Source organism: Stegodyphus dumicola, chromosome 2, assembly GCF_044657685.1.
Source record: "Stegodyphus dumicola isolate Sdum_Otavi_A_Nest chromosome 2, ASM4465768v1".
NCBI classification, from domain to species: Eukaryota; Metazoa; Arthropoda; class Arachnida; order Araneae; family Eresidae; genus Stegodyphus; species Stegodyphus dumicola.
Window position 1 is genome coordinate 88,827,096 of NC_140769.1, and position 22,705 is coordinate 88,849,800.

Sequence of the window (22,705 nt, forward strand, 5' to 3'; positions counted from 1 at the left end):
CAACTGACACAGTTAAAGAGTCTGTGCATGGTTCAACAGCACCCAACCAATATACCTATCATTCCAAAACAAAAAGACAAAATGAAAAAAAAAAAAAAAAAAAAATTGCATAGGAATGAAGGTCAACATGCTTCAGTGTGATGAATTTCACCATAATGGACATACAGCTGAATCTAGTGGCAACAAAAAGTACTAATTAAATGTTCTATCTAAAAAGTCATGTGGTACGTCTGGCCGCAGAGTGAATTACACAGGATTCATATATACACTTGGCTGTGAGATAGCACTTGTTGGTGATACACATATGACATGCCTGTTTTAGATGGGTTAAAATTAGCATAAAATAACTTGAATGCTGTTTTTTTCCCATTTTCTTTGTAATGCTTTTATCATTTCTTTCATTATGGCTACAAGTACTGAAACAGTCCTTCATGAAAGCAAAGTGATGTAAAGTGAACTTTTAAAAGTTGGGTATAGTGTACTTGTACCTGTTAAAAAAAAGATTTAAGATATGAATTGATTAAAGTATTAAGCAATGAATGATTAAAGGTATTTTATTCCAAATTATTTATAAATTGCATGATACATAAGTTTATTTATATATTTTCTTCTTGATTTTGCCAATAGGATCTAAAACTGAAATTTTACCGACTTATGATTGAACTTGATCAACATGAAGGTTCTTATTTGTCCATTTGCAAGCATTTTAGAGCTGTCTATGATACAGCTCAGATCCAGGAAGATGTTGAAAAGAAGCACGTAGCATTGAAAAAGGTCGTAATGTACCTCGTACTTTCTCCTTATGATAATGAACAATCTGATCTTATTCACAGAGTGAAAGAAGATAAAACGTTGGATGAGCTACCTAAATATAAGTAAGAATTGGTTAATTAATTATTTTTTTGATATCTATCTATATCTATACATATATATATAATAAGTGGCTAGTGTGTCGTGCAGCTGCACCACAGGTCCAGTGTTCGATCCCTAAGCTGGGCAAGGTTGACTCAGCCTTTCGTTCCTTGAGTGGGTCGATAAAATGTTATTTCCCCCAAGTTTGCTTGGGGACTAAACACCGGGGGTCCTGCGACAAGCTGACCACTTGCCCAGGGCATGTGCTGATGCACTCCGGGGCTCAAGGTCAAAAGCAGATTTTGGGGCACTGCAGGCTGTGGCCTACTAGGGCTATTGTGCCCCTTATGTAGGAGTTTTTTCCATGCTAGTTTTAGGATTTTCGAAATGAGGGATGCAATCACCCCCAATACTGTATCCATAATTTGTATGTCTTTATTATGTCACTGAATTAAAAGTAATCTGGAATTATCTAACAAAATTAAATATCATCTGTTCTTGCAAAATTCTTCCAGCATGAAATGTTAAGTTTAGCAGGATATTTTTCACCAGCTTTTACAGTCAACAAGAACTGGTTTTCACAGTCAATTAGAAGTGAACTGATTTCTTTCAAATCTAATTTTGAGATTTTCTAAAATCTCCTTTCTACATAGAACTACAGTAAAATTCTGAACTAAAACTTTTTTTCAAATAGTAAAGAAATGATAAGGATTAAACTTGCTTATAACGTGAGAAAAGAACGAATGGCTATCTTCCCTAAAAATCAACTTTTCATGGCCCTTTCCAACAAGAGCTCTGAATAGGTGAACTGAAAAGGAGGTACTGCTCCGTGGTGCTTCAAATCGGCATTCGCTCATTGATTTAAGTGAATCGGTTCTATGAATTAGTTCAGGAGTGAATGATGGTCTGTACAGTCAATATAAAACTATATAACTACCCATTTTATGCAATGATTGGTTGCTAAATTTGTGAAAGTGAAAATTCTCTTCAGGTTTCTTTAACACGTTCAGTCACGGGCAGCTCAATCACTGAACAGCTCTATCAGGATGACATGCTAACTGAATGCATTGTTTTGTGGGAATGGGCAATTCATGCTTCTAATTCTAACTTTGGAAAAAAAAATTCACACAAATTAAATTTGTTGTCCAACTGCTCCAATTTTTGGTTTATATATATAATTAATTTATATTAATAATTTATATAATCAAACTGAAAGTATGAAACAATTTGTAAAAAGTATACTTTTTCTGCTCCTTCTAAAATCTTAGATGTATTTCTTTATAAGGAAACTTATATATTAAATTAATAGATTTAAAATTTTCATTAATAAATATAGTAAACTTTTAAAGTTAGTTTTGTTTTAAATATTTTAAGTTGCCTTGCATACAGACCTCATGAGTATTTAAGTATCACAGGAGCGTAAAATATTGTTTATGTGGGGAAGGAGGAATAATTTTCATTTTTAACATGCTTCACATAAAATCTGAAGACTTAAATTTTAAGTATAAAAAATAAACTTTATTTTCAGGGAATTGTTGCAGCTTTTTACGACATCTGAATTAATTAACTGGCGATTATTGCATCAAAAATATGAACCTGACTTACGTGAAGCTACATCAGATATAACAGCCGCTGAAGTCTTTGGTCATGATGAAATTGGGAAGAAATGTTGGCAAGACTTAAAAAATAGAGTTGTTGAACATGTAAGTTTGATTTAATGTATTAAACAAATCTATACCAATTGGTCTGTGTTGATAGCATTCTTGAATTTTTTTTTTTTTTTGTTTTGTTTTATGCATGTGGTATAGTATATTTCTGAAAAAATATATAAAATGATATATTTCTCCCATATAAATATCTCTGTAAATAGATAGCAAGTTTTTAAGAATTTTCTCCACACTGTGCATGTAGTTATACTGACATGAATTTAAGTAACTTGAAAAAAATTATATTAAAGTGAAAGAAGCCCGTACCCATCAAAATACACCAGTTATCATTAATTAAGGAAAAAAAATCGCAAAAATGATAATTACTCAAAAAGTTACATGTAGAATTTAATGAAATTGACTTACAACACATAGTAAGGTTTAAATAACATGAAAAGAAGTTGCCAGACAATTATGGTGTTATAGAAATTAGCATATGTGTAAAGTGAACAAATCCAGATGCATATATTTGGTATACGAAAAATACATTCGATATGGAGTTTAATCTCCCCTAGAAGCAGTACAACACATACAGCGATGTGTGATGTTGTTAATCATGCAGTCTATCAATTCCATAGGAAATGAAAGCCATTGCTCTTACAAAGCAGTTGCAAGAGTCTAAAGAGGATTATTGAGAGCAGCCATACATCTTCCTAAAGCATCCTGAAATATCTGTTAGGATTCAGGTCAACTGATTGAGCTGGCCACTCCTTGTGCTGAATTGTTTGCTGCTGAAGATAATCATCCACAACATGAGCCCTGTGCAGTCTAGCATTATTGTCCTGTAGCAGGATATCACCTATTGCTGTGGCATGAGGGCACACATAAGCATCAAGGATGCTATCTCTATACTCTTGTGTATTCACTTTTCCATATAGAAAGAAATAGAAATCTGTGCTTTCACCCAAAAAGATACCATCCCAAACACAGACACTGCCTCCTCCGTATGCATCTCTTTCACAGATGTTTGATGGATGGATAATGGGTTCCAGGTTCTCTCCAAACCAAATAACACTTGTCACTTTGAAGGTTAAACCTGGATTCATATAGAAAGAACAGTTTTCCATTGATCAGCTGTCTAGTGGACATGTTGACATCCCCACCTCAAATGTTTCCTTCTGTGATGTGACATGAATGACATCCAAATGGCTGGTCACCTTGCATACAGACCTCCTTTGTGAAGCTTTCTTTGTACAATCAATGTTGACACCAACCTTCCAGTGGCTGCAGCAAGGAAATATCTGAGTTGTGAGTCAGAGTTAAGGTTCCAGTCCTTCATGCACTTACCAACAAATATTGGTCATCATCACTCTCCATAGCACTTGGCCATCCTTGGCTGAACCTCCTGGATGCCAAATCTGTGGTTAGATATTATTACCAAAGTCTATGAAACACGGAAGGACTTGCATTTTGCCATCAGGTCACTTCTGTCTGAGTTGCCTCTAGTCTCCCAATAGCTCTTCATCACAAATTTTGGGGCAAATTATGCCTGGAGGTCATTGTTACAAATTGGCTATCCCAGATTTCTTATCTCAGTATTACAAATTTTGCGAAATTTGCAGGCTTGCTCTGAAACATGCAATTTTATGTTCCTCGCAGATGACATATTTTGATTGCAGCACCACTAATTTGCATACCGCAGTTTTACTGAGTATTTCTTATTTGACAACATATTCAAATTTTATACAGATTGGATTATTTTTTAATAAGTTATCGCTGTTTTTGCGATTTTTCCTTAATTTTTGGAAACTACACTCGCTTCCAAAAGTTAAGTACGAAAATGTAAAATGCAAAAAAATCAACAAATACTGCTTTGATTGACACAAAATTCGGCAGGAAAGTAGCATATATATTTCTGCATAAAACAAAATCAATAATTGTATACACAAATGAAAACAATATTAAAATTTTGTAAGTTATCAGATAATCACATACTGGAGACATAAACAGAATTATGTATAAAGTGAAAAAAAAAGGACATTAATAGGGTATGTGATCCCTCCTCATCTGTATACAAACTTTACACCTTGTGACCATGCTTTCAATTAGGTGGTCAACCATCGCAGATTTAAGCAATCACCATTCTTTTTGTATAGCAGTTTCTAGCTCAGTAAGAGTGGCTGGAGGTGGGAAATGTGAAGATACAGCACGGCCGAGAGCATTCCAAATATTTTCAATGAAATTAAGATCGGGCGAATATGCTGGCCATGCCATACGTGCAATCCCTTCACTATCCAGGTAGTCATCGACAATGTCAGCTCTATGGGGATGTGCGTTATCGTCCGTTAAAACAAAAGTAGGGCCTCAATCTCTTCACTCTCCAGGTAGTCATCGACAATGTCGGCTCTATGGGGATGTGCATTATTGTCCGTTAAAACAAAAGTAGGGCCAACTGCTGCAGTGTACAATCTCACAATGGTTTCTAGGACTTCATCTCGATACCGGACAGCCATCAAAGAACCCCGTTTAAAGATTTGCAGGTCGGTGCAGTATTCTAATGAAATCTCTGCCCACTGCATAATGCTTTTGCCTCAGAATGCGTGATGTTCGGTGATGTTTTGGGACTGATTGTGCGTTCATTGTTCACGCCATATCCTTATACACTTGTCATCTGGCTCCAGAAGGCTACAATAGCAACATATCGATCTTCCGCAGGGGTTGTAACCCTTGGGCAACCAGCTACGGGCCTTCAGACAACTGTCTGTGTGGTTTGGAATTGTTTTCATAAACGTGAAATTACAGAATGATGAACGCCGAAGAAAAAAGCAACATCTGTGATTGACTGTCCTGCTTCAATGTGCCCCACAGCATGCCAGCTCTCAGAATCTTCCATTAGTCTTCTGGAAGTCATAGAAACATGTATGTCTTGAAAACAAATTGTACGAAAGTTTTAAACACCTTCTATCAGCACTTACAATCAACTTCTGTAACCCTTCATAAAGCTGGCTTCTTATAAGACTGCCTTTTTTGCATATTTCTTGAAATGAAAGCACGATTGACTATTACCTAACATATTTGCATACTTCCATCTACCTCTGCAGCGAATTGCATCCTCTTCAATTCTGATTCGCTTCTGGAAATTAGCATTTTCCTCTCCTTGCTTAACTTTTGGAAATGAGTGTAGTATAGATAGTTGGTGGTGACCTGCAGGTTGATTTCTGATGACTTATTGTTGGTCATCCCATAAAATCACTGTTGTTGAGCAGTGTAATAAATTTACACAATTTCTCAAAATAATAATAATAATAATAATAATAATAATAATAATAATAATAATAATAAAAACCACTGATGTATGCAAGGTTGCCATGCTACCTGGAAAACAAGAAAAAGTCGAGGAATTCAAAAATTGACTCTAAACTTCAAGGAAAGTCAGGGAATTTCATACGGCAATCCTTCCCCAAAAAACTGAGTTTTGCACCAGCGTTGGAAGTGATCACTTTCTTGACAAATTGTGTATCGCATGAGCATCATTCGGGCATCTAGCATAGAGCCAATTTTTGCAGCTCTAATAAATTGTCTTTTAGAAAGGCAAAGAAAATTTTCAGCATCTTTGGCTTCCAGTAACCTCGAGAGAATCGCATGTGCATGTTGGTTTAATCCTAGTATACGGTACCATGGAGGTTAGAATAAAAAAATATGTATTGTTAAGAAGGAAAACTTCTGCGTAACAAACAGGAGTGGCTCTGTTCCAACGTAGAGGAAAACAGCTGCGCATGCGCAAAATATCTGTCGGCAAAGCTCGAACCCGATGTCGACATAAAATGAATATCGTTTAAAATTTCTTTAAATTTAAAAGAAAAGAAAATATTTTTTCACACAAGTAAATTAGTTATTTTGAGCCCCAAGAAACAAACAAACAAACAAACAAAAAAAAAAAAAAAAAACAGTATGCAAATCCGTGTTTAAATTATTGCGAAAAGTCAAAGAAGAAACGTCTTCCTCAGTTTCAAAGAAGAAACGTTTCTTAACACGTTTTCCTCAGTTTCCTGTAGACATCGCAAAGAGGGAAATTCTCGCCTCCAGTTTCCGAAATTCCTTGACGAATTTTCCCTCCTCTTTCTAGTGGCGTAATAGCATTACGTCTATGGAACCTTTCATACTTTATTTAGTCGTTCTTTGGTTAGAATAGCCTCCATGTATTCTATTCTAACCTCCATGTATGGTATACACGGGATTTGGAGACATAATGATAAACAGTAAACAGGTCATTTTGGTGTTGGTGACAATTTTCGAAATCTTGCCAAGGCCGTAGCGTATACTAGGATTTTACCTGCAAAATCTTTTAAACTTTTTTTTTTCTTTTTAATAAATGCCTTATTTGTCATTTTGCAGTAAAATAAAAAAATAGTAATCATCTAGGCTTAAGGCTTAACCATTTAATATAACTATATTCGCTAAAATATCGTTAATTATTCTAATTCAATTTTTAAGTAATTATCTTTATTTTTATGTTATTCGTATCATTTAATGTTGCTTCTTCCCTTTAAATTTATTTATTATTAATAAATAATACTTTCAAATTTCAGGAAATTTTCTCTAGCATAATCCTGAAACTAATTCTAGCAGTATGATGACATACTATCACGAAATTTAATGCACATATTTTTTGCTTAAGTATGCTGCTAAATAAATATAACCCGAATATGTTTAAAAATATCATTAAATAGATTTGTTTCTTTCATTTGTCTGCAAAAAAAAAAAAAAAAAAAAAAGACATTTTTAATCCAGATCTGGCAGATTCTGATCTCAATTTTCAGTGGAGAAAATAACTCCTATTTTAGTTATCATAGTAATGCTTTTTGGATTATATTTATATATGCATATATATATATATAAGTCATATGTAATTAGCAAATTTTTGTGTTTTCAAGTAATACCATAATTATTTTACCTCTTAGCACAGCAAACATGCATAACGCGAATAGACTGGAATTTTCTTAAAAGATACCTGGGGAAGTCGGGGAATTTCATTCTCCTGTTTGAGTAGCAACCCTGTGTATGTCAAAGCTGTTGGTTACTACTGGTCTATGGATTTTCAATCACCAGTGTAGGGCAGTGCAGCTTTATTATAGTGGCAATAAGTGCATGATGGCAGTGATGACTGGTAGTATAATGTAATGCGGCAAAATTTTTGGAAAGATGCTGCTATGCATTTTTCTGGTATAAAAAAAAAGCAGGATCCCCCCTCCAAAAAAAAGTTAACTTGATGACTGTTTTACCAGCAGATTTTTATTACCTCTCTTCGACATAACTATATTTACTTGATGCTAAAAACTGACAACAGGGAGGGAAAAAAAAAAAAAAAACTTTATCACATTTTTAGCATTTGAAAACTTGTAAATTACTTGGATGAAAGTTCATTTGGCATATCAGTTTTAACAAAATTATAAATTAAAGAATGTTGCACATTAACAAATCACAATCATTGAATGACATTCAAGGGAAAAAAACATTACCTCAAATTATTATAATTTATTTATTAACAGATCGCTCAAGGCAAGTTGAAAATGTGAAAAATTGCAAATTTTGCAATTAAATATCTCAGTTAATTTTTATCATATGCGAGTCAGCCCTTCTGTGTTTAAGTTTTTATAATGAGTACTAAATATAAATAAATATAGAGACAAGAGTACTGTATAAAAATTTATATTTCATAATTTTTTTAAAATTAATTTTTCTAAATTTAAAGTTGCTAAATCATGAATTTTTGCATCATTTGAAACAGTTTTGTAATTGAAGCATATGTGTACGGCTAACAATTGTGAAAATAAAGGCCAGGTAAATAATTCGTGGACATGATGTATGTATATAACTGCATGCACTTGCAGTACCTTCCCCTAAAATAATTTCGCTTTAAATACCTTTTGAGCTTTTCTGTGTGACTAATGCCAGTTAGAGACTGCATTAAAATTTCATATGCTTCTTTTCTACCCATTAGCCTGAAATTGTTACTTAGTGTTATAATAAAGTACATGACATATTATTTTTCCTCATTATAGTATTTTTTAAGTGTCATGCACATGACATATTAATTTTCCTCATTATAGAATTTTTTAAGTGTCATGCAGTATTTTTAAATGGATCTGCATGTGAATTGTGAATTGCATAGCTATTAGCTGTGGTTTTTAATGATAGACTTGGCCTTATAATTATACATTGTAGTGATTAATTTAAGATTCAAATTTATATTTTATTCATTTATTTATTATTTTTATTCTGTAAATAATGTTGTTCATTCTATTGTAAAAGCAAGAAATTATGTTGGTAGTAATAATCCTTTTAGTGGAAAATTATTAAATGGGTTCACATCTGCCTGCCACCTTTTTTTCAAAGGATATTTTATTTAGAAGCCTAATTATTTTAATTCAAATTTCCGTCAGAGAGAATTTAAATAGCTTTCATACAAACCTAAAAAAGGGGGGGGGTGGCTGAAAACATTTGTATTAGCATAAAATTGCTTCTTGCTGAATTATATATTAAATCTCTAAACAAGTCTTTAACTGTATTTTATTCCAGAATATAAGGATTATGGCAAAGTATTACACACGCATTACTCTTCAGCGCATGGCTGAATTGTTAGATTTGAATGAACAAGTAAGTAATTTCAATATTAATGCAAATGTTATAAATTCTCCATATGTGCTTAAACGATTTTATCTGATTTTTTATTAATGTAGTTATTTATGTTACTGCACAAGCCTTTTTTTTTTTTGTTGTCGTTGTCTTTGTTTTTGGAAGTTCCAGGAATCTTAGATAGGTTTTTAATTTTATAATTTATTCATATTTTAGCATGAAGTGATTCAATGTTGGTTTTGCCATTGTTGTAATGGCCTGAGTTCCTGTCTACCGATACGGAGCTGCTAGTCATGTATTATAATTACAGGTGCAAAAACATGCTTGAGATCTGGCTGCTGCATGCAGTATGTCTTTTCTATAAATAAGAGAGACCAGTTCTTTAGTGCACAGCATAATACTTGAAAGTGCAAATTAGTCAAAGCAAGTCTGTTTCTAATTGGAATAAAAACATGCCAATGTAAAATGCAAAATTAGGCAGATCTCATAATTCCAGTGGCAATTCTCTAGTGTAAAGCACAATATTAAAAAATACAATTATAGTAAAGATTGAGCCTTTTCTGATTAGAATAGAAACATGTCAGTGTAAAATGCAAAATCTGACCAGTATATTTGGTCCTGAATAGGTAAAGACCTATGTCAGATTGATAGAGTTTTATTTAAAATTCTTTTGATAGAAATTTATTTAAAATGTGTGGCAATCTAAGGGGCTTTATTTTTTGCCTAATTTTACCTGAGCTTGGTTCTTTTTCGAAGCCCTAGTGCACTAAAGTGTGTGTTTATATATATATATATATATATGTGTGTGTGTTTGTGTATACTGAGTCCATGTGCTTTGAAGGATATATTTGGAAGGATGTGATTGAGCCCCATTGAGTTTGAGTTAAGTGAGCTAGTTGCATTATGGTAAAGGTGAAACAGATCATCTCATACTTGTGATCACCACTGAAGTGTCTTGCTGTTGATTTTCTTTTTAGTGTGATGTTGGTTTTTTCTATTAGGAAAAGTTGGAGATGCCATGTTCCTTTAACTGCAGACTTAAGAAAATATCTTAGCTATACATATATTCTTTACCAAAATTTTTTGTGAATAAGTGAAAGCTCTACATATTCCTCTCGCAGTGTGCAGTAAGGCGTAGACAAATCATGATATATCAAGGTTAGTGATTTCTGTTGTGGTATAGTGGTGATGTTGTTTACTAATGTGAGTTTGAGGCATTTTGTTCCCATTGTCACCACATTTTATGAACGTTCCTCATCATTTAATATTTGAAAATCTTTAATTCTAGCTATCTGTAGCAATACTCATATTTACTCTAGTATTCTTTTACAGTGACAAAACAGTCATGTTTTATTGTATAATATGGTCTAATTTAAATTATGATTTTTTTATACTTTTTATTTATTGCAGATTTTTGTTCATTTTTTCCATACAGTAGTTGGTGAATAATAGAAGCATGCAATTAACAGAGCAACAAATAATTAAGTTTCTATTATATTAAAGCAAAACGCTATTGAATTCCTAATTCTCTTGGTCTTATGCATCACTGTCTCTGCCTGACTGCAGATCCCCAGAGACCATTACTTTACCCATCCAGCTGGATTAAATCAAATAGAAACATTCATTACATTGAAATGTTTCTTAAAATTCTTCATAGTTATTGTCAGGGAAATTAATTTTCATGCTTTTATGATCCAGTTATACATTTTGCTTGAATTTAGCTGTTATGTTTTATCTCAAGATATGGTTATTTCCATTCTGTTGTCTATCAAAGAAATTACTTTCACCAACCAATATGTGGCATTGGCCGCTATCATTACAGGCTTTATACAATTCGAGTAGGGATAAGTCAGATGAAGGTTTTATTTTGTTTTTGGCGAATGTTTATCATGGGAGAAATAGAACAATATTGTAATGAATATTTTATTTAAGGCAAAAATTAAAGAGTGTATATTGCCAATTTGCCATTAGTTGCATGAAGATGATAAACTTAAATGCATTTTTTCACAGGCCAAAGATTTGTTTCTTTGCCAAGAAATGGCTGTTCAAGAGCTGTTCCTGTGGTAGACAGACAGTAAAAGCCATTCAGCCTTTGAAATTGATCTTTGAAAGATTTCTTAACTGAGACATTCATAGTATAAGACCGAAATTAAATTTTTAGAAATCGCAGCCATATACCTTCATCCTTATTGAATATCATTCTTAATTTCTCCATTTAGATTGGCCATGTCTAATGGATTTAGTCTTTGATTTAATGTAAAAGAATTAATTGGATATTCTTTTGGTAAAAATTTTTGTCAGAAAAATAACAAAAGTAAAAAATAATTCATGGAAATACAGTTTTCACATTATTTTTTAAACAAATGAACATTAAAAAAATGTAAACTTTTTAGTACAGGTCTGGCCAACTTCTGTACGAATGAGACCGAATTTAATGTATTTGGTGTTGTAGGCTGCACAGTACATTTTGGTAGCCAGTATTTTTATGAATACATTCTAGAACAGGAAACATCAATTAGTTAAAAATAGTTTTTTTTTCTTCCAGATTACCTAAATTGGTCAAACATTTTTAAGATTGAATAACATTGCATTGTAAGCTTGCATATGAAAGAAATTTAGAATGCTGTTTTGATTGTATTTTTATCTAAAATATTTGAAATTTAGGTCTTAAAATGTAATATAATCAGGATTATAATGGTAATGCTAGCATATAGTCTTGAAAATCATTTTCTGCTCTATTTTATTAGAAATATCCAGATGTACTATATATTATCCTAAAAACTATGAAAATAACATGCCTCTGGAAGTTCACAATAAAAATTTTTTTTAACCTGTTGAACTCCACGTGTATTTCTTAGGCAATCTCGTTCACGCCACGCGCGGCGCTTAAAAGTACTGTATTGTAGGGCCAGTGATTCTTATCACAGTAGAAGATAGTTTATGTTTGGAACGTGATTCCTTTAGGCATTGATTCAACACGTTACGTGCCAAGTCTGTTTTCTTTACTGTTTGGCCAAATAGATAAGATTTTATCGAAATGGATTCGTGGCCGATTTATGAAAGATATTATGAAGCAGAAAATTAACATTACTGAATTCTGGAAATAATTAGTGCTATCTCTTACAAGTTATGAAAAAGAAGACATTCCATCAAACAAAAATGCAAGAATATCTAAAAAGTGACAACATAAACTCCAAAGAAAACCGGGAAAAGCCTCTGAAGTACGGAAATATTGTAAATTATGTTATGATAAAAATGCAACAGAAGCTGGTGGAGTAAATGGCCAGAAAAAAGACTAACAGAGTTGTCACATTTTGTAATAGCTGTAATGGAGAACCGTTTTTATGTTTACCGTGTTTCAGTGAAATCCATTAGTCCTATAATGATTCAAAATTACGTTAAATTTTAAATAAGTTTTCTGTAATTTAATTCCATTAACCCTTTGACACGCGGTGGTCGCGCCCTGAAACCACCATTTTCCAAATTTTTTTTTTCCGAAATTTTTGAGAGAAAATGAATTGATTACTGATCTTTTACATCTAAATAACACAAAATGACTCTAGAATCATATATGTTTTAGGTATTAATACTTCAAATCGGATGCCTTTTAAAATTCGTTTTCGATGAGACAAAATAACTTCCTTTTATTAATATCCTCTATATGTATGGCATTTGCTATGTGGTTTCAGGGTGCGACCACTGCGCCACTAGAACATTGTGTCACAATGCTTACAATCCTCTAGAGGCTCGGTGGTCGCACCTTGAAACCACTGGCGTTTGCTTCTCAATGGCGTTCGCTTGCTTTTCAAATAGGAATGTTTATTTTTACCCGGATATAGATAACAGGCTTTGAAACCACAAAGTTATACAATACATGCACCTGCCCAGTAAAAAGGTCTTTCTTTTCCAAATACTTTTTTCTGACATCAACACACTTGCTCCCCAAGCTAGTGTTGTGATTTTATAAATTATTTCCTGTGGTTTAAATTTAATGTAAATATACTTTGCTATAATTTAAAATAGAAAGTGCGTAAAAATTTTATTTAAATTAAAAACATTTTCTGAATATTTTGGGATGAAGTGCGAATAAAATAAGTATGAATGGGAAATGAACAATCCGTACAAAGCCAAAAAGACCCCCCCCCCCATTAACATAAAAAACCCACAAATTTCATGTGCCAGATGAAAAGAAACTAAATAACGCTGGACATATACCAGTGAATTTTAAATCCAGGCAGTGTACATTTTGTAGCACAAGGAAGAAACCTCATAGAACAAGATGTATGTGCGAAACGTGCAATGTGGGTCTATGCATGTACCAAAGAGACAAAACATGCTTTGAACAATGTCACACACACACACACACAAAAAAAAAAAGAGTTCTTTAAAATTTAAAATTAAAAAAAAAAAAAAAAAAAAAACCACTGAGTTCTTTTTTATTGTTATTTTATTGAGTTTTTTAATCCATTTATCCAAATGTCCTTATTATGTAGGTACTTATATTTTCACTGCTATAGAAAAATTACATAAATGTTTATTTTTTAATTTTTTCTGACGATTTACTTTGTAAAATAATGTAAAAAAATTATATATAATGCAATTCTTACATGCATTTTTTTAAAATTCGTAAATTTCGTCATTTATTAAAACGCGCACAGAGAAAAGTTAAGTTTTTTTTTCCTACTTACCTCGGTAAGTTTCAAAGTCCTAGACGCGCGGTGGTTTCACAGTGCGACCACCATCCACAGAACAATGGGCAAGAGTAGATTTTTTTAAATTTGTATATTATTTGTCTCTAGGATCATAATATTCAATTTCTGGAGTTTTTAGTTAAAAAAATTATAAAAATAATATCAAAGGGTTGTTAAACAGTGTATATTTGATAGTTATACTATGTCATGTTACACACTGTCAGCCAGCGGCGGCCGATGCGTCCTGAACAGAAAGTCTAGTGTCAGCCACAGATGGCTGACACAGCCTAAACGGAAAGTTTAGTGTCGGGCACAGATGGCTGAAACGGCCTAAACGGAAAGTTTAGTGACAGCCACAGATGGCTGACGTGGCACTCAATGTGTTAATATAGTCACTTATAAATTTCATTTTTCCAGTTGGAGTCTCATGGGAAGCACTAAAGCAAATTTTTTAATTTTTCAATTCTGGATTATAAAATCTTCAGATTTTATATTTCTTTGGAAAAATGTTTTATCATTATTTTCTTCATATTATTGGTGTATAAAGTCTCTTGTAAAAATATTGTAAAAGAGGAAAGACATCTGAATGCAAAGAATATTGATACCTTTATTCTGTGGCAGATATGTCTAGTGAATGATAGCAGCTCATAAATGAGCAAAAAAGCATAAATGGAACTTCAGAATCAGATTTATAAGATGTAATTCAGTGTTTTTCCTTTCACAAATTATTCATTTTGACAACACCATATTTAATTTTATGTTAAAGTTTTTCTAATTAATTTTATAATACAGTTTATGTTTATAATACAGTTTTATAATACAGCAATTTTTATATTACAGTTTAAATTTCATAGCTAATCTAATTTCATTACTTAGCACAGGCTAGACAACACTGTTTTGCTATTGGGTACTGTCAAATTAATATTTTTTCATTTCATTTCTTTCTTTGCTTTATTATAAGAACTAACTACTTGAATTTTATGATTTGTGGATCAGATTTTCATTTTTTTATTATTTTTTCATATGTTGGATTATTTCTGCTTAATTTTAATTAGATCTTTAAGGTTTTTTTCCTTGGTTATATTTTTTATGCTGTAATTTTGCAGTTTTTTCACTCTGGCCTGTTTCAGATTTTCATATGTTATTATTTTTTCATGTTTGAATTTACATGTTTTTGAACTTGCTCTGCCCCCCCCCAAAAAGCTTTTTTAAAGTTTGTTAAGGATTTTGATGCTAGAATTTTACAATATTTTGAAAATTGTTTCTTATTATGACATATAGTGGTTGGACTGATAAGGGCAAAAATTACTTTAATTTTCTACAGTTATTTTAAATAGTAAACTTTGTGTTTTTGTTGGTTCAAAAATAGGCTGATGTAATTACTTCTTTTGTTGCACCATTCTGACAATGATGCAGTGAAAGATTTAAATTTTTTTATTTCCTTTTTTGATTTTGTCATTTTTTGCATTTTTCATGCAGTTTACCACTGTGCTTCTGTTTTTCTGTTTTTTGCATATGGTTTGTTCCAAATTTAATATGGGATTTATTTAAAACATATTTTAATTTATGTTGCATTATATTTCAGAATTTTCTAATGTACCAAATTTTTTTTTAAAAACATATTTTTTACGGAGATTATCTAACCTTCCAGCAAGCGCGCCTTCTGCAACAACAAGAAAGGTCGCGCATATTTCTTAGATACGCTATTACAAAAAATAAATTTTCCAGAGCAAAAATATTAAAATTAGTTTGTAAATAGTTAAATGTTAAGTACAATTGAGTTAAACAATATTAACTTTAAATTAAGGAAAATAAAATAAGTATAAAGCAAAAAAACAATATAAAATGGACTAAAGACTTATCAAACTAACTTGAAAGTAAAACAAAATTAAACTGCTAATATTTCAACTGAACTTTTATATTTTTAATCAGTAAGTGAAAAAACACATTAAATATTACATAACAAATCAATTTCATAGTCACTTCATTGCATCGGTGCAGTCTGAACATATATGTTTACAGTGCTCTAGACAAATGAATTTTAAACAAATCTCACAGCTGAACCTCGTAATTCTAGTATGCTTGTCATTTTGGCAGGGTTTGCATCTTTTTTTCCCTGAAGTCATTTCTTCAACAACAGCTAATTCTGCTTTTTGTTTCAAAAATTTAAATTTCAGCTCACTTTGAAGAGAGTTAGGGATTCTTCTTTCAACGTTTTCCTTCACAAGAGCATTTGCTAGCTTTCGCAGATATTATCTTCTAAGTAAATTTTCACTATTATTCATTGAATGGATTATGTAGCTGTTGATAGCTAGCTTTCGCAGATATTATCTTCTAAGTAAATTTTCACTATTATTCATTGAATGGATTATGTAGCTGTTGATTGCTGCTATATTCAGCATAGAGAAGAAAACTACAAGAGGACAACGCCTGGTGTTCCTGGCAACATTGTAGGAAGCACAGAGTTTATCCACTGTATCCACACCTCCTTTGGTACGATTGTAAAATGTGATAATCTCAGGCTTTTTTTGGTCTTGGGTATTTTCATCTATTGCTACGTCATCATGAAGATTTGAAATCAATATGACGTTTCTATAATGTTTGGGTACATAGGAGAGAAGTGTCATATTTTTTCTAAATCCAAAAAGACTCGTATTAAGTTCCCGAGTTTTCGTGAGCTTGAACTGATCAGGAATTTGAGGTTTATTGTTTTTCAAAGTACCTACAAATGACAATTTTTTTCATCTATTTCTCGTACTAACTCAAAACTTGAAAACAAGTTGTCTGTGGTTACATTTCTTCCAGTGTTATCAATAGGTTCTGTCAACCTTTTTACAACATCTTGTGGTTTGTTGCTTACGTAAAAAGACAATCTGGCTGCGCTCCAGCATAAATGTCCATATTGTATGTGTAAAACATACGAGCGTCTACCATGGTATAAATTTTTATGCCATATTTGTTCGGGTTTTTGGGAACGTATTGAATGAAACCACATCTTCCTCAAAATCCTTCTAATTTCTCATCGGTTGTGACATTCTCTCCAAGTGAATAGCACTTCTGGCAATTAGAGACAAACTTTTCAAAAATGTTTCTTATTGGAGCCACGCGGTCGACTTCTCTTCGTTCTGCTCTTGTGTTTATGTCATCAAGCCATAAAGCTCTTAGTAAAAACAAAAATCTCTTCAAGTTCATTACTACTTTAAATTCCTCCATTCTCCACAGTTCCTAAAGATTCCAGAACTCTGTTATCATGATAAATACCAGCTAAGTAAAGTAGCCCAAAAGAGCTTATTTCTGCCCATTCGTTTCTCTGCTGTTCCTTATACGAGAATAATTAGACTTCACAGAAGAAATAAACTTATTCGTATCTTCAGCGATGATTTCTATCAAACTATCAGTAAAGAGGCATTTCCATATATCCAAAATATCTGTTAGATATTTAGCTTCACCGATGACTCCAGAAACATGAACACATATGTTACGAGGCACTCGTTTAGTTTTCTTTTTATGCCATGTCCAAGAATCGGTGACTTTTCTGTTTTTCATTTGATGAGCTATATACATTTCAGAAGAATTATCATCATTATTTCCCTCTTCAGAATTGCCCTCTGCACTTATCTCCGATTCTGAATCACCTTTTCCTGAAATTCGCTCTTCTTCATCTGTAATGCTTTCACCTGAAATAATGTGCTCATCGTCATAACTGTCACATAAAAGCATATTTCTTATAATCTCAAGATCCTTCGGATCATTCATGTCGAGCATTTTACTTTTATTCGTAACTTTTATGCGTAACTGAAAAGAAAAGAACAAAAATATCATACATGGTCGCGCGTATGTGACGCATACAGTGCTTCTATTTTATCATTAAAAGTAATTATGCACACAAATTATACAAAATCATAAGATTTAGATGCAAAAGAATAAAGATTTTCTATAATAAAAAAGGAAATTAGATATAGCAAAAACTTACTTCAACGGTCGCGCATATTTCTGGAATACAAATAGTAAATCTGCAGACTTGCATTAACCCCTCGAAATACAGCAGATGACTGAAAGAAGGGCGAACGAAGAGGAGAGAATAGCTAAACATACGTGGTCATAGCGCCTTCTGGTCTACGAAAAAATGCGAAATTAAAATCTAGTGTATATCACACATACGCGCGCCCGCTGGAAGGTTAATTAATATTTGGGTAGCTGTTGAATTGTTTCATTGGATTAAATTGTTTCAAATATTTTCTATTTCATGTGCTATTCCTTGAAATGATTACATGTGTCATAATATTTTGGGTTTAGATATATCTGAACAAAATTAGAAAAATAGTTATAATTATTTCCTAATGTAAAAAAAAGCTTAAACTAACCAGTAATCAAGCATTCTGCTAAGCAGAACACCATGAAATAATTGATGATGAAGTGGTCTTAAATATGTTAAATGCAAACATTTTTCTTTTCAGTTATCTTTTTATATAAATTTTAAGTTATATAAAAAGTTTTAAGTATTTAAAGTTATATAAAAAAATAAAATTTTTGACCTAATTTAAAAATTGTTATGAATAAATTAGTTATATCATAAGAAATTATTATGAATAAAATAGTTGCATTATATCATATTCTTATGATAAAACACTATATGAATAACTTCCATTCTAGGTATCAAATTTAATTTTCTCTGCCAACATTATAAAGTAATCTTATAACATTATAAAGTAATTTTCTAAACCTATAGCAGAAAGTTAACCTTCCCTAAATTTAACTAAAATCTCTTATTTTATAGGAAACTGAGGAAATTCTATCTAATTTGGTTGTGAATAAAACTGTATGGGCTAAAGTAGATCGTTTGGCTGGAATTATTTCATTCTCGCAATTGAAAGATCCAAATGAAGTTTTGAATGACTGGTCTCATGATTTGAACAGTTTGATGCAGCTTCTCAGCAAGACGACACATCTTATTAACAAGGAAGAAATGGTGCACAAGCATTTATTGTCAGAAGCATAATATATGTTTATATAAATGTTTTAAATTCATGTAATTTGAAAAAAGAAGGAGAGGGGGAAAAAAAAAAAAAAAAGAAAAACTTCATGATTTTTCTGTTTCAAGTCGAAGATACCCTAATAATATGCATGTACAGTGGATAACTGTTAAATGGAATTATTAACATGAGGCTTATTATTTAACATATAGATATATGGTTCCATTATTTATATATGCAATATTTTATTAATGCTAATTTTTTGAAACTGTAGATGATACTTGGATATCTTCTTTCATTTTCATTTTTGTAAATAAAAATACAAGTATTTCATTAAAAAATTTTGTGTTGTTGCATTAATTTACTGGCATTTTAAAAATTTTTCATTGGAGATGAGCGCTGTAAGTTTTGCATTAAAAATATCTTCTATTATAGAAATTGATGTTTACTCTTATAAACTTTTTAGAAAAGAAAATTCAAGAAATTATTCTTCATGATGTTAAATACTGCTTTGTAAAGAAATAATTTTAGGAATAAATCCCCTTTTTAAATAAACAAATCTGAGCTGTATGTATTTTTCTTATTTTTTCAAAATTTAACATAGGGTGACTAGACATCTTGTTTTTAATGGGATTTTCCCCTTATTTTTTGGAAAATTGGAGTCTATAGAAGAATGTGGATGGAATGCAAAATATACTTTTTTGTAAAAAGTGAAACATTTTTTGTGTGTTCATAAACTCCAGATTTGAGTGTTCATACATGAAATTTTCAAAGCATTTAAAAATACTATTAGTTTTTTTTTTTTTTTTTTTTTAAACAGATGACACTATAATAAACTACCATATTTTGAAATTCGATAATCTTGCTTGGGTTGATAATCAAAGATTGCAGCTTTGATGCTTCAGTTTCAGACTTCTAACCTTCGTGTTCTCATTTCTTTAATGCATTATTATTGTATTGAATCATGTTCATTATATATCTTTGTGATATATAATTGCGCCATAAATTTAGGCCTAATTATTTAAGTTAATATGTTGATATACTGTAATGTAAGTGTAATTTCATGGACACTTTAAGAAAGAAAGAACATCCATTCTTTGTTCCACGGTTTGTTGAAGATGGTGGTGGTAAAATGTTATGCACATTTTGTGGAGCTTATTTTTCTAAAACATAGTGGTTATTTAGATGTTGCACAGTGTGTTGTGAAAAAGAGGCAAAAGGAATTGCCACAGAAAACGAAAGTTATAAATTAATTATTTGCATAATATCATAAATTGCACTGGAAGTTCTTTGCTGCATGAGAAAAAGTGCTAGCTTTTCATACTTTTAACTCTCCGACTGCAAGTAAAAATTTAATAAAAACATAAAAATATATGTACATCCCCCTTCCAGAGAAATTGATCACAGATGAAGTCAGTTTCAGAGAAACTTCTGTTCCTTTCCTATATTCAGGATAAATGGGAAAAGCAGTAATGACTGATCCTGCAGCCAGAGGGTTAAGCACACCCAATGTCACAAGAAATTTGGTCCAGGAGAAAAATTTTCCAGTGCAAAAATAAAATCGGAAAATACTGTTTTGATACTTTTCTTTTGGACTCCTCACAGTCCGCACTTCGATTAGTTCAGGTGAACTCCCTTGTGCTCAGTGATTTGAAGCAAAATATGTATATATTTGTTTAATCAGTCATATTGAACACTGGTTTGGTGAAATATGTTGCCCATCCATATTTCTCTGGAAAGAGTGTGTCTGATATTATTTTTCCAAATTTGATTTTTTTTCAGTTTAAGACTTGTTTTCAGCAGATATTTTTTTTAATGCACAATGTTTGACATTTATTCATTTATGACAATCCACCTTTATTCATATTAATGTACAAGAATTGCATTTTTTCATATATGAAAATTTTTATTTAAGTGCAATCATGCCATTTTCTGGAACATTATCATAAAATTTTGAATTTTAGCGTGAATTTCTTGTCACTTTTATTTCTGGTAGAACCACTGGTCCTAATCTCTCATGTCTAGTGATGAATATCTTCTTAATGTCTGCAATCTGATGTTATGGCTGTAAGTGGCTCTGAAATTATGAACACCTTGTACATCTCTGCATATTGCATTGCATGCATATTGCTAGCAAATGTTTGCTGTGAATGGAGTAAAAAATGTGTGTTGTGAATCCATTTGCAAATCTGTAAAGATTCCGAAGTACAAAAGTCATTGCTAAATCTAAAATTTTGAAATCTTGGTTAACCGTTAAAGTGATTTTTATTGCAAATCAAAATTTAAGTCTTCTTTATTTCCTAATTGCTCCTTGTTGTTGTAGTTATTTTGTGAATCTCTTAATGATAGAGCAACTGAAGTGAAATTTTAAGTAAATAATAAAAAGATTAAAATTTTAAGAAAACAATAGTAACTGACAATTTTATGTATGAGAATGATATTCCTTGAAATAAGTGCATTGCCGTATGCAGAGACAGAGCTCGGGCTTTAACAGGAAAACATTCCGGAGTGATGACACATCTGAAACTAAATTTACACACTGCTCCATAAATCGTGAAGCTTTAGTAGCCAAAACAATCCTTGAAAGCCTGAAAATCGTTTTGAATCAAGCTGTGAAAATTGTTAATTTTATTAAAAGCCGAGCTTTAATAAAAATGCCAAGAGATGGGTAGTGAAAATATAACGCTTTTGTTATATTCCGAAGTAAGGTGGTTATGCAGAGACAAAGTTTTAAATCGTCTTTTTGAATTTGGATCAGAAATTCAAATTTTCCTCTGTGATTCAAAATTTGACTTGCAAAAATGTTTATTTAGTGAATTATGGTTGGTGCATTTAGCATACTTAGCTGATATTTTTGAAAAGTTACATAAATTAAATTTAGGATTACAAGGACAAAATGTTAATTTGTTTATCGTTAGAGATAAATAAAGGCAATGATAAAAAAAAACTCGAGTCAATAATCAGAATTGGATAACAATATTTTAAGCTTTTCACCACTTTTTGAACGTTTTCTAACCGAAAATAATTTGAAAATAAATGGGAAATTTGCATTAAAAATCATTGTTTTTTTATTGATAAATAATTTTAACATGTATTTTCTTGAGTGTTATGAAAAAGAAAATTAGATTAGAAATCCATTTGTACAAACATACCCAAAATTTAATCTCGTAGGAGACTGAGAAGGGGGAAAAAAAAAAAGAAACAACACTTTTAATAGAAATTTACTGTGACCAAATGGCTTAACCTGGGGGGGGGGAAGAATTTAGAAGCATTTCAAATAAAGCTATTAAATTTTTATTACCTTTCCGCAAAACCTATATATGTGAACAAGAATTTTCTTTTAAGTTATATTTAAAAAATAAATACGGAACAAAAATAAATGTAGCTTCTAATTTATGCTTAAAACTAAATGAAATAAGACTAGACATAAAGAAATTGATTTCTCTTAAACAGGTCCAAATTTCTCACTAAATTTTAGAATTAAAGTATTATAACTTAAATTTTGATAAATAAAATGGTAACCAATCTCAATCTAATGTTTTTATGTGTGCATATTTAATTCAAATAGCCAATGGGTTTTGTAAATAGCAAAATATTTTTTAGCCCAAAGGGCGCTAGCTCAGAAGGGCTATTAATTTCAAAACGGGATTTTGCGTAGATTCACTTTTCAAAGTATTGCCCTCAAATATTATCGCTATGTATTATATTTAAAGAAAGTAAATAATGAAGAATCTGCAAGAATGCATGTGAAAAATTGTGATGTGCATTGTGAAAAAATCGCGAAATTATATTATGCCCAAAGAATATAATTCCTCTTTGGGCATAATATAAATGCATTGTGAAAAAATCTGATGTGTACACCACAGGACTTCCTTGTACGGAATATTAAATTATATGTATTTTTTCT

At 31.5% G+C, this 22,705-nt stretch overlaps 1 protein-coding gene across 2 annotated transcripts in view; it reads left to right on the forward strand.

Annotated features, from left to right (window-relative positions):
- The window catches only part of Rpn5 (regulatory particle non-ATPase 5), a 54,361-nt gene extending 35,458 nt beyond the window's left edge, over nt 1-18,903 (forward strand). For both annotated transcript variants that reach the window (XM_085810863.1, XM_035363273.2), the window contains exons 7-10: nt 628-875; nt 2,381-2,555; nt 9,078-9,155; nt 18,603-18,903. In XM_085810863.1, the coding sequence (XP_085666989.1) occupies nt 628-875; nt 2,381-2,555; nt 9,078-9,155; nt 18,603-18,824 (723 nt within the window). In that variant the 3' untranslated portion in view covers nt 18,825-18,903. The remainder of the gene's footprint in view (nt 1-627; nt 876-2,380; nt 2,556-9,077; nt 9,156-18,602) is intronic.
- Nucleotides 18,904-22,705: the final 3,802 nt, after the last annotated feature.